Source organism: Cinclus cinclus, chromosome 14 (genome assembly GCF_963662255.1).
Source record: "Cinclus cinclus chromosome 14, bCinCin1.1, whole genome shotgun sequence".
In the NCBI taxonomy this organism is placed as follows: domain Eukaryota; kingdom Metazoa; phylum Chordata; class Aves; order Passeriformes; family Cinclidae; genus Cinclus; species Cinclus cinclus.
Genome location: NC_085059.1, coordinates 10,013,477 through 10,030,178, shown reverse-complemented (window position 1 = coordinate 10,030,178; position 16,702 = coordinate 10,013,477). Strand labels below are relative to the sequence as shown.

General features: G+C 40.1%; 1 protein-coding gene across 3 annotated transcripts in view; it reads right to left on the bottom strand.

Annotated features, from left to right (window-relative positions):
• GABRB2 (gamma-aminobutyric acid type A receptor subunit beta2) overlaps window positions 1–16,702 on the bottom strand; it is a 140,330-nt gene that overhangs the window by 2,909 nt on the left and 120,719 nt on the right. Inside the window, exons 9-10 of one of the 3 annotated variants that reach the window (XM_062502042.1) lie at window positions 14,353–14,433; window positions 10,854–10,885 (exon numbers count right to left, since the gene is read on the bottom strand). The exons of 1 other annotated variant lie outside the window; for it this stretch is intronic. In XM_062502042.1, coding sequence (XP_062358026.1) covers window positions 10,854–10,885; window positions 14,353–14,433 — 113 coding nt within the window. Of the gene's footprint in view, window positions 1–1,206; window positions 1,258–10,853; window positions 10,886–14,352; window positions 14,434–16,702 lie in introns of all 3 variants that reach the window. One more of the 3 variants, XM_062502043.1, reaches the window with a different exon arrangement.

Here is a 16,702-nt window from a genome sequence, read left to right as displayed (position 1 = left end):
CTGATAATCTTGGAAGCAGTTAGTAAGATTAGTGATGCTGGGCAGTGAAAACAGCAATATTCTAAACTGTCTTCTATGGAAAAATGGAATCTTCTGTACATATTACAGTCATATCAGAGCTGAAGCACAGCATTTTTCAATACCCCATGACTTTCAGAATAAATAATGCAAAATTCAGTAAATATCAGTGATGGGTGAACTGTCAAGTGTTACGATACCCAGGTAAACACCACAAAGTTCAGCTGTTTCTTGGGCACTAATTTGGGAAGGAAGGAAGGAAGGATTCCAGGAAGGAAGGATTCCAGGAAGGATTCCAGGAAGGAAGGAAGGATTCCAGGAAGGAAGGATTCCAGGAAGGAAGGAAGGAAGGAAGGAAGGAAGGAAGGAAGGAAGGAAGGAAGGAAGGAAGGAAGGAAGGAAGGGGAAATTCTGAGAAGTTCCAGGAAGGGAAGTTCTGGGGAAGGGAAGGGAAGGGAAAGGAAGGGAAGGGAAGGGAAGGGAAGGGAAGGGAAGGGAAGGGAAGGGAAGGGAAGGGAAGGGAAGGGAAGGGAAGGGAAGGGAAGGGAAGGGAAGGGAAGGGAAGGGAAGGGAAGGGAAGGGAAGGGAAGGGAAGGGAAGGGAAGGGAAGGGAAGGGAAGGGAAGGGAAGGGAAGGGAAGGGAAGGGAAGGGAAGGGAAGGGATCTAGCTGTTCGACCTTTGTCAAAATGTTCCCTGTCAGATTAGAGAGAGCTGGGAATGCTTTTTCCACTAAGTAGATTCACCCAACTCTAACTGAAACATATTTTTGTAACGAAGTGACACCTGAGATAGAATGACAGTGAACTACATTTATTGCAAACAGCACCACCCATTCAAAAGGATCCCAAAGCGCTTTACAAGCATTAGAAAGAAGAACCACTCACATCCCAGTGAAGCACAATCACCTCTGAGGTGAAATGTGGTGATTGACAGTGCGGAACAACACACTTTATTTTAGTCGAGGAAATGGAGAATGTTGTAGCCAATTGAAACTATGGGGTGGGTGAGTGGTGGTGGGGAATGTTGGGTAAGCACAACAATTACACAAATTGATATTTGGCCAGGTGCTTGGTGTTGAAATGACCACACTATTAAAAAGTGCCATGGGATCTTTAATGACAATAACTGGGCAAGACCTGAATTTTACGTCTCTGAGGATAAAAACATTAGAAAACAATGAAAGATACCTTTGTTGAATACATTTCTGGACAATGATATGTGCCAATTATTCTTCTGTCCTGTAAGTTAATAAAATCAAGACCAGTTTCCTTAGAGATAAGGCAGCTATTATCTTTCATTTAAAATTAAAGCACGGTAGGATAATAGTAGGACAAGTAATTAAAATATATAGGGACCTCTAAGCCAACAATTAGCTTAGGTACATTCTGGCTTCAGAGGTGCTTTTACTGCCTTGCTCTGCTCCTCAAAGTAACATAATGTTGTGATGCAAATGTATTTTTTCCAACTGGTCATTTGACCAAGGAAGATATGATGATATGAAAACAATTACTAAAATTATTCTGGGGGGAAAATAAGTGTAAAAGGTGTTTCAAAAGGAGGTTGAAAAAGGTTAAAAGGATCTCTTGGTGCTGAAGGATTGTTCAACCATAGAACTAGACTCTTCATGGTGAACAGGAGAGTTCAAACTTAATGGAGAAATTCCCAGGACAAGAAAGGAAGGGAGGATGAAAATGAAGAAAAAGCAGTAGCAAGTACTATGGAAATAAAAGGTGAAGGCAGAAGTGGAGGAGAAATGACCAGAACTCAGCAACCATGCAAGACATGGGGGTTTTTATAAATCAGTCTTATATCTGAATGAAAAAATATATTACGCAAATGATTCATTTATAGATCCAGGTCAAACAGAAGAAAAGCTGACTCTGGAGCTTTGAAAGCAGCCATGACTTTTTTAAAGGTCTCAAACAAAGGGAATACAGAGGAAAGCATAGAATTTTTACCATTATATATTCTTCTTGATACCTAGAAACTCCAAAATGATGGCTTTCTTGAGGAATTCCTCTTACAATAATATATTAGCAACTGTAAAATACAAGGAGAATACAACTCCCACACACATTCATTAGGAATCCTTCAAGGATGACCAGACCTCTAAAATTATTAACTTTCAGTAAATCAGTTCCTTAGTGATTAAGCTCTGATGTTCTGCCAAACATAGCTTTATAATACAAGAGAAATTTATACTGATGCATCGGAAAGCTGTAACACTGACACTTCTCCTTTCTCATACACTGCTCATTTTCACCTGTAACCTTCAACTACAGGCAGGAACTGATGGCTCATATTATTGTAGAGTGGCTCAGAAACTGTGTATAAAATAACAGTAGGGATGGAATTCCTGATAGAAAAACCCTTTGAAACAAAACAGTTGTAAATAAAAAAGACATATCTTTTTGTTAAGCAGAGCTGCCATTAGACAAAAACAAAACCTGGTGAGCTAAACCATGAAGTCCTAAACTGGAAGTACCCAGTCTATCACAAAGATTAAAACCTGAAAGTTAGCAGTTATATGTCCTGTGAAGTGGCATTCTTAAGAAATTCAGACAGAAACAAAGATCCCATTCTCAATGAAGACTTATATGACATGTCTAGATATATAATAAAATTTGTTATAAAGACCTTACTATCTATAGCATCATTTCCCACCTCTTAAAAGCTGAGGTTTTCTTAGAAAACTAGTAATATTCCATTCCTGACTAGTCACAGCAGCTCTAGCAACATCAGGTGAAGTATGACGTGCACTTTATGTGCAATAGGGACCTTCCACCTCATCAGCAAGGTCTGACTTATTGGGTGGGAACTGCTGAGCTCTGGGGATAGCCCTGATTACACAGGCAATGTGTGGGAGGTAGATAGCTCTGGGTAAGCTGCTGCTGGGTTCACTCTGGATGAAAAAACAATTAATGATTTTCAAAGGGTGGCTGCCTAAAGCTATAATGGTATGACATAATAAACCAGTCTGCTGAGATAAAGCAATAGAAATTTATGAGGCACAAATGCTTAATATTTCAAAATATACATATATGAAACAATGTCTTTAATAATGCAACAAACACTGCATTTCCATTGCCTGTACAAAACTCAATTTACTGCCAGTATTGCAGTTACAGTATATGAAAGCAGGCTAGCATGCATTGTTATACACCTAAGATTTGGATCAGGCTGTAAAGAATGCAGTTAGAGGACAGGAAAATTTGGTAGACTTAAGATTTCAGGTTGCTTCACTTGATTTCAGGTCAGAAAATTCAGACAAACTCTGCAGAAGGATTTTATTACAGGAAGGATTTTTAAAAATTATTACAGAAGGATTTTATTCAGGTTCTTGACTTTTTAAAAACTAAAAATCTAAGCGCATCCTGCCCCCTGCAAGAAATATGTAAGAGTTAAAAAACAAAAAGGTGAGGAAAAAATACAAGTTCTGAATATGGAGCTTTAGCATTGCTCTTACATTGCAAATACTTGTAAATAAATTTCTAGACATCCATTTGCACCTTCTGATATATGTGACTTCTTGATCATTACCTTTAGTAATGCATCAGTATCTTAGTTGCAAGTATTGTAGGATTCTGGAGAAATGGTTGAAAAAATAACTTCCTGTTGGTATGCATTACTTAAACATAGGAATCTGTATTTAAGGCACTGAAGAATGAGTAAATAAAATGCGAGAGGCTAAAGCATCTTTGGTTTGACAGCATTTGAATAAAACCCATGAAATATATAAACTTGTTCAAACTGCTGCACAGAATCCAATAAGCTTGAAGTTCATATCTTACGTCTTCTCAAATACAATTTTCAGCAACCATTTTTTTTTACTGCTGAGACATATAGGAGGAAGCAAAGGCAGGTGATCTGAAACAGAAGACTTCTGGGGTAGCAATTACTGTTCCACAAAAACCAAGGTGTTAGGCAGCCCAGATAATTAGTAATACTGCTCTGATGAAGTTATTTGTTGTTTTTTTTTTTTAAATATCATCCCATTTACAAGTATACAATTAATTTTCTTGAAGATAATATAACAAGAACCTGCATCTTAAAAGCTGCTTGCTTCCATCTGTGACAACTAAAATCAAATTTTCATCAAGACTCCATGACAATCATAAGTCTCCCATTATGGTGTCTTACAAAATATAATTTAGCAGATACATCTAGCACCAAAAATCTACTACAGAAACAGAGCAATATTTGTTGTATAAGAAAATGTCATGAAAGATAAAAAATGCATCAAGCACATGATTATCATTGTAACTGGCAAAATTTCTAGGGTATAATTTGGTTATAGTTATGGTTTTGAAACATAAACTAGATGGTAAAGATAAGCTTGTTAAGTTGCTCCTCTAGAACAGCTTCTGTAAAAATATACTAAAGATGTTATTTTTCTTGTTTGAAGCCAAATATAATGTGCAAAGAACTATACAGCATATCCTTGTCATGAGGGTGGGTGGACTGAATGGCAGTGTGCCAGTTTCATATATCTGACCATGATATACTCACTTGTCAACAGACTTAGTGGTTTTGGGGAAGACAGAATTCTTGGGCCCAGCCCAAAGACAAACATGTTCAGCAAGAGGTCCAAGGATAAAACTCTGGAGAGAAACTGCAACTAAGTTAACAACAACAACAACAAAACTAAAAGAAAATTCCTGAGATTTTTCTATGGACAAATCACTGAGAATATTTTGTTACAAAGAAAAGAAAGAATAATTTCTAATATTTTGTAACAAATGTTCAAATTAAAAAAAAAAAAGGACCCAGAAAAGTATTTCATATGATCAGTTAATTGCTGATTTAGAAGCCTGAAGCAGAGACACAGCTATAGATACTGCAAGGCTCAGAGGACTAGTCCTGACACTACTGAAATGAAAAGTCTTCTGCTGTAAAATTTAAAATAAAAAAAAAGCTGACTAAATTAAAATATTCCTGCCCAACTTATTTGTACACTGATAGTCTGTTTTTCTCAAGAGAGCCTAACATTTTGTCACTTCAAAATGAGTGACAAGAATGAGGAAACTTTTTCTCCAAGATATGGTTAGCTATTTAAACTCTGTTTCTGAGTAAATTTCTGTATATGCAAAATATATACTGATATTATGTATAATTTTAGAAGTTGTATTATACTTTGATTGGTTTTGTGTATGCATTAATTGTAGGGAAAATACAAACTAGATTATAATTTTCTTCATGACATTGTGGCTTTTTGTGTCTGTACATTTCAATCAAATTTGCATTCAGTTAGTTAAACATATTTGGAATACTTTTATAAAATACTTGGATAGAAAGTGGTCAAAAAAACCCCATTGCATGAAAAAAACCACATTGATTTAGGCTTTATCACCTTTACTATTGCATCCTTCAGGCCACAAGTGTTAAGCTTCTGACAACCACATTACCAGAATACAGAGCTTGTTTTGAGAACATGAGCAAGGATAGGTATGTAGCTTTTTGCACACAGCTGTAAGATGCACAAAGTTCAGGGAGAAGTCTGGACAATTTTTTTACATGGGAAAGAAAACTATAATCAAGTCCATAACACTTCTTAAAAGAGGAATAGAGACATAAGAATAGAAAAAGACAGAATTCCATGTTCTAGTACAACCTTTTATCATTACAGAAGTATTCTTAAAACTAATTTCTAAGAAGTAAAAAACAAATATTCACATATAGATACATATTTTCTCTATATATACATATTTGAGTTTAGGCATAATCTTACCAATCTACATACCTAATATTTTCCTAAGTTACACAAAACTAACTCCTCGTGTCTTTCTCCATATGCAGAATTCTGGGAAAGCAGTGGAACCCAAAAGAATTTGTAACTAAGTGAATTTACCAAGAAACACAGGTCTTCACAGTCTAGCTTGACTGTTTCACTAAATTTAGCATATTCGTAAGCACTGCAAACTCTAACATGATTTAAAAAAGAAAAAAAAAAAAGCATTCAATTTCCACATGTCTAAATGAATGCCTCTAAATGCATCTAAATGGATGGAGTCTTTACAATGCATTCTCATATAAATAAAGAGACTGACAAACAGTCTCTGTAACAACAATATAATAGTTTTTTTATCACTTTGTGACATGCAAGTGTACATAATCCAGTGATCTCAAAATTCATGAGCACAACTAGGTTACCTTCTTTAGTACATACTACTTTCAGTTACAACTTACATTTTGGATAGAAATTTACCAGCTCCTGGATGCTGAATGACAAACTCTTCAGAGTTGATGTGTTTAAAAAATCAATTCACCAAATTCCTTAGCCAGACACACCTTTTGGACTGCAGCTACATACATTTCTTCTACTTTACTGTACACAATCTGTCGTTTTGTGTGACTTATTTCTTCACAACTTGATATAATAACCTAAACTGCACTAAGAAATTATTTTGTGAACTAAAAATTGTGCTCTGCTCAGGGTCACAGGCTGTAGATGCAGCACAAAAGCAAATGGGGAGAATGTGCTTTTAACAAGCATACAGGCACTGGTCTTAGATTAATTAAATATGGCATTCAAAGGAGTGCAACTGGACAAAAAAAAAAAAAGCCTCACACAGTTGACTTGACCTTTATTCAGATGTCATGTGGAATACCAGAACAGATCGTGGAAAATCACCTGACTGCTTCTGCAAGGTGCTGTGAGCTAAAACTGGAACCTCCTCAAATTTTTCTCCTATCCAAACTCTGGTTTGATAAAACATGAAGAGGCTAGCCAAACACTGTGCATTGCTGACTGTTCCATATGCAAGCTGTTCCTTGAGAATGCATGAATGTCAATTTAGGATAAAGGCTAAGCTTTTATAATCCATGTCTACTTTATTACATGTCCTTCAATAAACTGCTGTGTAAGGAATACCCTCTGATCCTGGATCAACAGTGAGTCCTTGTGCAGCTTTACCTATACTGCAAACAAAAGGAAACTCTCCTTGCAGAGAAAGAAAGACAATGAATTCTTCCACTGACATCTGGATAGTGGCAACATTAGCTCCAGCAATATAGAGCAGTAAGGATTTGAGACTGCAATTTTAAGAGTTTCCTGTTGCCTTAGTGTTTTAATATCCTGCTCAGTTCATTAACTGAGAGTGTGCATATTACTGGTTTAAAAATCCTCTTTTTACCAAAAGCTTTTACATCTTGTTTTTATATATGCTTACTCACGTTTTATACTAGAAGTACCTCTCATCCATAGGGTATAAGGTGCCATTCTATGTAATAGGTACTGACTGATTTTAGGTACCTTTGCAATAGTTTCTTCTCCCTAAAGATGCATTATTTGATTTCTTCAGGTACAAATGAACACATATTGCTATGAACTGAAAAGGCCATTGGCAAGCCAGCAGTAAATCAGTGGGGAAATAAAGGCAATAGCCAAGCCTAGTTGTTTTGGAGCATTGCTTTGGAGCAAGGTCTATTATCTTGGGCCTATAGCCCTGCTAATGCATCTTCACACCACAGCCTGAAAATTGAAGAAAGTGACCTTGTCTGCTTGCAGTGCACTGAAAGTCATCACAAACTGCAAAAAGCCACAAGTACAGATCAGTGCATTCACTTCATGTTAACACACTCCTTCATCTAATTCATCCCTCCTTTTCTAGAGACATCTATAGATAAGACAGATTGAAAAAGATACAAAGGCTCTTCCAGTTATTCTCTAGTAAAGTGGTGAAAAGAAGTTTGGAAGCTGTCATGGGAAATGTCAGGTAGCAAACCAGTACCTGAGCTGTCTGTGCCATTTCCAAGTGTGCTGCTGCAGTGGAGGGCATTTCTGGCACAAAGGACTATAAAGTTCTGAGTCTCCCTGCTCCAAGAGCACCCATACATTAGACAGTGAATCTGAGAATGGGAATCTGGGGAAGGAGGATGCTGTGGGAGCCCCATTTTCTTGCTAGATTATACAACTGCCAGTCCATCCTGAGAATACCAGTTGAGTAGCTGAAATAATTAGATGTAATCACTTGTGAAACAGGTAATTGCATGCTCTTATTTCTCTCAAACTTTGATAACACAATGGAGTTCCCTTAGAGTGAAAGATCTGAGGAAAACTATTGAACTTATCCAGTGAAACTTGGTCAGACTCCTTTCCTTGGTGAAAAAGCTGTAGGAAAAAAAACAGCAGCTGAGACAACTTGAAGGGGAAAAAAGTTACCAAGTGCACCTGAGGGCAGGCTAAGCTTCTATTTGTTGTTGGCTTGTTATCTCACTTCCTTTAGCAACCCTGTGCTAATCCAGATATAACAACAGTGGGCCAAGAGGGCAATGAATTGCAAAGATACCTGAATTTTTTTAAACCTTATTAGCTCCTTAAGCCCTTCATTTAGTTTTTGAGAACATTTCTATTGTATTCAAATCTATTCATATGTATTTAAACTCATCATATTCCGTGTTCTTGTTACCCAAATTTTGGATCGAAAAATGCCATTAGTCTGACAGCTTCCCTTGTTCATGATTTGCACTATGAACAGCCATGCACTGTCCCTTTCAGGTGTGCTGACTGAATACCTTATGCAATACAAAGAGGTCTGAGTAAAGAATTACTCATTGTTTTAAAAATACACTCAGTATATTTTTAAAAAGTGTTTGTGTTCAGAAAAGAAACCTTATCTAAACATGCATAGGTTAGCAATGTCACTTCACATTTATTTAAAGAAAATGACTGAATAAATCTGTATAAACAGTTTTACAAAGTATTGCATAATACACTGACATTTTTCCCCTCTTTCCCGAAGGGCAATTGCTGTGTTACTGCTCACAATAACAGAGTATGATAGCAAAATTCGTTTTATTTATGTGACTTACATTTTCATGTACTTCAGGTATATTGCCGGTGCACTGGAGCATTCTCTGTACTTTAAGCTAAGTTGGAAACATGTAGACTTTAATGATTACTGTAACTGCATCCAATCTAAAACCACATTTAGTGATGTATTTTACATTGTCCAAAACATAATGCTGCTTCTGTGAAGTGGTAGATAAATTATTTGAAAGAACGTAGCTAAGAAATTCGATATAAGGAATGTTAATTAGCAATAATTAACTCTTATAAACCTAGACAATTTAACTATAATGAAAAAAATAAAGAATTTAGAAATAACTTAAACCCTACCTATATGATATACAGATAAGAATTAGAAAGACTAGAAATGGAACTAAGGTGTACCAAATCATTATGTGATAATGCTTCTGTAAGGTTTGATATCTGAGTTGAAAAAAGAAAGTATCATATCCTGTTTCTAAGTAATATCCTGGTAAGGAAATAATAGTGATGTTGAAGAAAAGACTGACCAGGACCTCCTTAGAGAGACAGATCTGTCTCTTCCTTTAAGGAGAGTCTTCACCTATGAAGTGCTCCCAGTACTCACAGTAAGTATTGTCTCTGCTGCTGCCTGACACATTTCAGTCTCTGATGCTGTGGAAGAGGATGGCACAGACCTGCTTTTCTATAGGAATCACCTCTTGTCAAACATACAGATTGCAAGAAGCACTTCTTTACGGAGGAAGAAGAGTCAGCCTTTCATTAACCATGGTCTTTAAAATGACAGTCCTGGTTTTACCACTCTAATACAGGTTTTCTGATCTATCCGGAAAAACAAATATAGATTTAATTGATACTGAAAAGCATTTTCACCCTACTTATGCCTCGAGAGCAGTCAATTAATGTACATAGTAGTTTGGATCAAGTGAGTCAGATGAGCAACTATGGAAAACACAGCAATAGACGTAACAGCAGCTTATGCAGCAGGTTGACAGGAAATTTAGGAACACAGGAACACATATGGAAAATACAGAACTTGGCAGGTGTTGTAATGCACGTTCATGGTTTTATATTGCACTGAAAATGGTTTATCCCATTTTCCCCTCTCGGTCTGTAGCGTGGTTCATACCTCCCCTTAACCCCTCCCCTTTTCCCCCGGCCAGCCCTGATTGGCTGTGACCTGGGGTTGCTCCGCCCCTTACCGAGGTTTGAAAAAGCCCCGCGTTGCCCACAATCCCTCTCTCTGTCCCTGGAACCCTTCAGGGGAATGAGCTTGGATCATCCCGGGAAGGAGCGCCTCCTTTGGTCTTTTACCTTTGTCCATGCTTAAAACCCCTCATCTCTGACCCGGAGCTAGCTGAGACAGGTTGGAGAGCGGGGGGCTTTGTGGCAGCTAGCGTTTCAACCTGGGGCTTTTCACGGAACTCTGAGAGCCTCATGCACTGGCTGGAGTCCTATCTAAGGATTCATTAAGCCTTTTGGATTGCTCAGCTACCTTTGCAGCACAAAATTGCTTTCTGTGCAACTTCTGCTCAAAAGGGATGAACTGGTAGCTCATTCTAGCCCAGGACGAGTCAGTCTGGGACAAGGGACTTTCTTTGCAGCGGTGTGGATGACCCAAGCCTCCAGGAAAGGGGTGAGTAACCCTTGCAGTAGGCAGGGACCCCACAAAAGACCCCAGTTACAGGGGGTTGTGCATGAGCCGCCATTGTGGCAGAGCGAGGAGGGGGTCAGCTGGATGGCATGGGTGGCAGTGCAGCCAGCGCGTGGCTCCTTGTAACCCGGGGTTGGGCGAGGAACAGATGCCTGTTTTCTAGTTTTTCTTACTTCAAGGAAAGGCAGATAGTTTGCGTAGTTTGTATTTCACATCAGTATGGGCTGTCAGCTTTCTGTGCAACAGAGGAGTTTATATTCCCAATTTCGAGAAATTTTATATAGTGGAAACGTTAAAACTTCTAAAAAACGTTTAAAGCATTTTGATTGTTGACTGTCTACTGAGTTCCCTCAGTTTACCTTCCAGAATGTAAACTCAAGCTCTTCTTGGGACAAAATTGGGGATCTTTTAACATCAAAAAGAGAAAATGGAGTGGAAACAGTATCTCAGTTCCTCCCATTATTCCTGCAAATTCGCAAAGAATTGATTAAGAGTGAATCCAAGGTATAGAAGGGTTAAAATTGGCAAAGATCTCAAAAGCCATTGTGCAAACTGAGGGACTGGATGGAAAATTGGCCAGTGTCCGTCCATTTGTTAAAGACTATAAGTGCCCCCTGTGGGGGAGAGACACCATGTCCCAGTGGGGGGTCAAATTAGTTACCCCTAAAACTCCCCAGCATTTTTAATGGCAGCCACTGTGGAACGCCCTGCCCAAAAGTTAACATGGCTGAATGACACTCCAGTTTGGGTAAACCAGTGGCCACTCAGTAAGGAGAAGCTTGAGGTGCTTGAGGAGCCCGTAGAGGAGGAATTGGCCAAAGGCCACATAGAAGAAACAACTAGCCCTTGGAATTCCCTGCTCTTTGTGATAAAGAAACCAGGGAAGGACAAGTGGTGGCTCCTCCATGATCTCCGGGAGATAAACAAAGTAATTGAGGACATGGGGTCACTCCAACCTGGGATGCCTTCCCCAACAACGCTTCCCCAAAACTGGCAATTGGCTGTCCTGGACGTCAAGGACTCTTTCTTCCCAATTCCCCTACACCCAGAAGATGCTCCATGGTTTGCCTTCTCGGTTCCTACTACCAACTGAGAAGCCCCAATGAGGAGGTACCACTGGAAAATTCTTCCCCAGGAAATGTAGTCCCTCCATCTGCCAGTGGTACGTGGCCGCATTGCTTTCCCCAGTGCATGCCGAGAAAAGGGAGGCCATTATCCTACACTACATGATGTTGAATCTGTGGAAGGATCACCCCAGGTTGCTGAACTGGCTGCAGTCATGGGAGCCTTTGAGAAGTTCTCAGACCCAATTAATTTGGTAACTGACTCAGCTTATGTAGCGGGGGTAGTGTCCCAAGCAGAGCAGGTAGTTCTCAAGGACATCAAGAACGAGCAGCTCTTCAGGTTGAAACTAAGTTATTTAGTTTCGCATAGAGAACACCTGTTCTATGTGATGCAGGTAAGGTCACACACACTGATCTGCCAGGCGGAATCGCAGAAGGGAATCATAAGGCAGACTCCCTTGCTGCCCCAGCTGAGAAAGCACGCCTCCCTGACATCTTCCAACAGGCAAAGCTGAGCCACCAGCAGTGCCATCAAAATGTGCCAGGTCTGATCCGTCAGTTCCAGCTAACACGGAGTCAGGCTCGAGCCATTGTGGCCACCTGTCCCAGCTGCCACCTCCAGGCCATGCCTTCGCTGGGTGTAGGGATTAACCCCCGAGGCCTTGGCAGCTGTGAGGTGCGGCAGACAGACATCACACACATTCCCAGTTTTGGTCGCCTCAAATATGTACATGTAAGCATTGATACATATTCAGGTGAAGTTTATGCCTCTGCCCATGCAGGAGAATGGGCTGTGCATGCCAAACAACACCTAGTGCAAGCCTTTTCAGTGCTGGGGATCCCTAGGGAAATCAAAACAGATAATGGCCCAGCATATGCATCCAAGGAGTTCCTAGAGTTTGTCCATCAATGGGGAGTGGAACATAAAACTGGCATCCCACACTCCCCCACAGGCCAAGGTGTGATCGAGCATGCCCACCAGATGCTCAAACAGGTCCTGGCTAGACAGAGCAGTTCAACTGTGTGGATGTCTCCACAGCAGAAGCTCTGTAAAGCCATGTTTACTATCAATTTTCTGAATTGCTCCTTTGAAAATATGAGTCCACCTGTGGTTCATCACTTTAACAGTTGTAATCGATTCAAATTGTCCCAGCGTCCACCAATCTTGATTAGGGACCCAGAAACTTGGGAAACCAAAGGTCCCTATGAGCTTGTTACCTGGGGGGGTGGCTATGCATGTGTATCCACCCCTCAGGCCCTCGGTGGATTCCCAGAAGTGGGTGAAACCTTTTGTCCCCAAACATCCAGCTCCAGTAGAAGGGGACGAGAAGCAAGTTTCAGTTGCTTCAAAAAGAAGACGCTGCCAGAAAGAAGAGAAAATATCTTCCTGAAATTTGGCTTACTTCCGGCAGACACACTGGTATTTAATATCGTTTATAAAAATGTTCGTTTTTCCTTTTAGAAAAATTCTACCTCCCACCCAGCCTTGCGATGAGCCCTAGTCATGTTGTCATCCTGTTCACACTGAGCAGCCTGACAACTGCATGGATTGTCCCTCAGCCACATCAAAACATCTGGGTGACCCTGGCACAGACACTCCAGCAGGAAAATATATGCCTGTCCACTGCAGCAGCAAAGAACCCTATGTCCACCTGCCTGGTAGGGATCCCATTGCAGGCTAGAGAATATCCAGCCAGCTCCGACACACACATTCCTAACCAAATTCCCGAGTCACACAGCATCCAACCACACAAAAATCACTGGCAGCATGCTGTAATGATTAAGAACCCCATAGAGGAGTGGCTGCCAAGTCTACACAAAGCAGCTCAGGAACCCCAAGAATCAGAGCTATTGGATTCCTCCCCAGCACCATACTGCATTCATTTTACCCTACGCCCAAAGCCTTCCACAACATACTGCAATATTGAGAGGAATTCACTGCCAAAAGGTGGTGTAATACTCTGAACCATGTTGCAGCAGATGACCCGTATCAGTCTAGTCCCAAAGGCCTCCCTAAGAGACTGTTCTTAATCTGTGGGCATCGGGCATGGGCAGGAATCCCTTCTCGGCTCTTAGGAGGGCCATGTACCATCAGGCGGTCGTCCCTGTTAGTGCCCAACCAATAATTAATTAAAGAATGGACTTGCAAAAATAATTCAGCTGACAAAATTCAAAAGAGAAGTGCCAAGAACTTGGACCCAAACTGAGATTTTGAAATTTTTCTTTGGGCCAAGTCAAAAAGAGTTGCTGTGTCCCTGTTCCTTCCATGGGTCGCAGCAGCCAAAGTTCTAGGTAAATTAGGCCACCTAGAGTGCTGGGTGGTCAAACAGGCCAACTTAACATCCACCACCATCAGCTCCCTCCTAGAAGACGAGGAAATTACCAGGCAGGCCATACTCCAAAACCGTGCAGCCACAGACTTCCTCTTGCTGCTGCATGGACATGAGTGGCAGGAATCTGAAGGACTTTGTTGCATGAACCTAACCTCGAAAGTTCCCAGCATCCCCGCAGCCCTCCGAGACACGAACAGCTTAATCAGACAAGTAAAGCAGGAATCCGAGGATTGGTTCCGTGAACTGTTCAAAGGCTGGGGACTCACGGGGTGGTTGACTTCTGTAGTTAAAACAGTTTTGTTATTTTTTGTTGTTCTTTTTCTAATAATGTTGGTGTTTGGAATCTTATGTTGCTTAATTTTTAAAGCCATTAATGGTCTCATTCCTTCTACCTCAGTAGTCAACCAGAGTTGACAAACCAAAAAGTCTAACTTGCCCGCAAACTCTAAGTGGTGGGCAAATCAGTATTCTGAATCAAAATGAAACCAACACCTTTCTTTTTAACTTTATTAAACAAAAAAAGGGGGAGATGTTGTAATGCACATTTATGGTTTTATATTGCACTGAAAATGGTTTGTTCTGTTTCCCCTCTTGGTCTGTAGCGTGGTTCATACCTCCCCTTAACCCCTCTCCTTTTCCCCCCGGCCAGACCTGACCGGCTGTGACCCGGGGTTCCTCTCACCCTTACCAAGGTTTGAAAAAGTCCCACATTTCCCACGATCCCTCTCTCTGTCCCTAGAACCCTGCAGGATAATGAACTTGGATTATCTTGGGAAGGAGAGCCTCCTTTAGTCTTTCAGCTTTGTCTATGCTGAAAACCTCCTCCATCTCTGACCTGGAGCTAGCTGAGGCAGGTTGGAGAGTGGGGGGTTTTGTGGCAGGCAGGTGATCAGACAGAAAATATCTAGAAGATATATCAGACTCATCACAATGGTCAGCCATCAGCAAACTCATCTAAATCAGAGTTTAGAGATGGAAACATCCAAGCTAAAATGATTAGAAACAACAAATTAAGAATACATTTAAAATCTAACAAAAATAACTTGGCTCCTGGATTCTGAAAAAAAATTTAAGGGGAATAAATCAACTCAGAGAGAGCACCAAGAAACTCATTATCTGAGCTTCCATAACAGAAATTAAACTTATTAAAATGGCTGGGGGTCTGCATAAGAAACAATTTACAGTTGTACCACACTGAAATTGTGGTTAGGTGAATCATCTTCTTGGAAACGAAGCCAGACTTCATAGGGAGAAAAGCTGAAGAGTTATATGACAGTAGCTTGTTTCCCTCCCCTTCCCCCCTTCTATCCCAAAAGGAAACAACAACAAAAAATTATTACAATGAAAAGAAAAAACAGCATCATAGAGGCTTTGAGACCAAATCCATCTAGATCATTTGTATGTAGCTACTGAATAAAAAGATACGATTTATGGATTTCAGTAAAGCCTTTGGTACACATTATGTTATAACAGAAGAGATAACATGTCCCAGATGCATGTACCTCTAGGAAGACAGGTGAATGATATTGGGAAGCCAGAGGCTGGAATTTGGCCCTATATTTTAATGTATCTGTTAATCACCTTGAAGAAGCATAGACAATATTAGCATGAAGATTCATGACATGCAAAGTACCATCACTGATGACCATCAACATTCTTATCTGAAATACAAAAGTTCACAGAATAAAAAGACATAAGGCTTAGAGTATATATACATCAGAATATACACTCCCAGTGTACCTATCCTTATGTACCCTTGCAGTACTGTGCCAATCAGAACAGAAGAGACTAAGAAACTTGAGACTACCAAGGCAAGAAAGGCATTTCAAGACATAAAATGAAAAACCTGAAGAGAGGTGAAGAAATTACGTGAATGCTACCTCAAATAAATGAAGGATGTCTAGAGTAAGGAGAAAGCCAGCGATTTACCTAGAAGCAACAACATAATTGTTTACAGAAAGAACAACTAGTCTTGATAAGGCAAAAGATGAGTTAAACTAAAGGAACAAACTGCTAAATGCAGCTTGAGAAGTTTCAAGAGTGGAATGATGATACTGACAACCATTTTTATCTGAACACACTGGAAAGAAAATCAAGTAAGTCCAGTATGATTTAAAAAGTCTGTGGCAGTGTATCTGCTGATAACTGAGTCTGAATCTTCCTTGAGTTTTATGTTCTTTAAATTTCTACATGATGTTATTACTCAGGTTTCAGTGTCCAAGAAGCAAATCAAGATATAGGCCCAATTCCTTCTCTACCTTTCCATTAGCCCAAACAGTATCAACAGTCTCTGGAAATGTAATGTATCTTATGTGATGATTCAGACTGGATAGATGGAAGAATTTGTTTCTAAATGAGAGTGATGAAACAGTGGAAGAGGTTGCCCAGAGAGGTGGTGGATGCCCCATCCCTGGAAACAGGGATCCAAGGTCACCTTGGATGGTACTCTGAGCAACCTGATCTATCTGAAGATGACTCTGCTCATTAAAATAAGGTTGGAGTAGGTAAGCTTTAAAGGTCCCTGCTGACTCAAACTATTCCATGATTCAAAACCCCAACAGAACAAATCCCAAACTACTATATTTTGTGTATGATATAAACTTGATATGAAATTTAAAGAAAGATTTGGGCACAGTTTCATCTGGAATAGCCATCGGGAAGCTCTGCAGCCAACCTGAAGGACTTCACTCTCATGGAAAAAAACAGGACACCCGAGTCACCAAATCTCCAGGAGATTGCAATGGATTCCACAGTCCATTTTCCACAATGGAAAAAAAGGTTCCGTTGCACATTGTGTTGTAGGTTCTCTAGTATCTTCTGAATAACACCAAGCAAAAATAGAAAGATAACCAGTGCCCGTGTCCA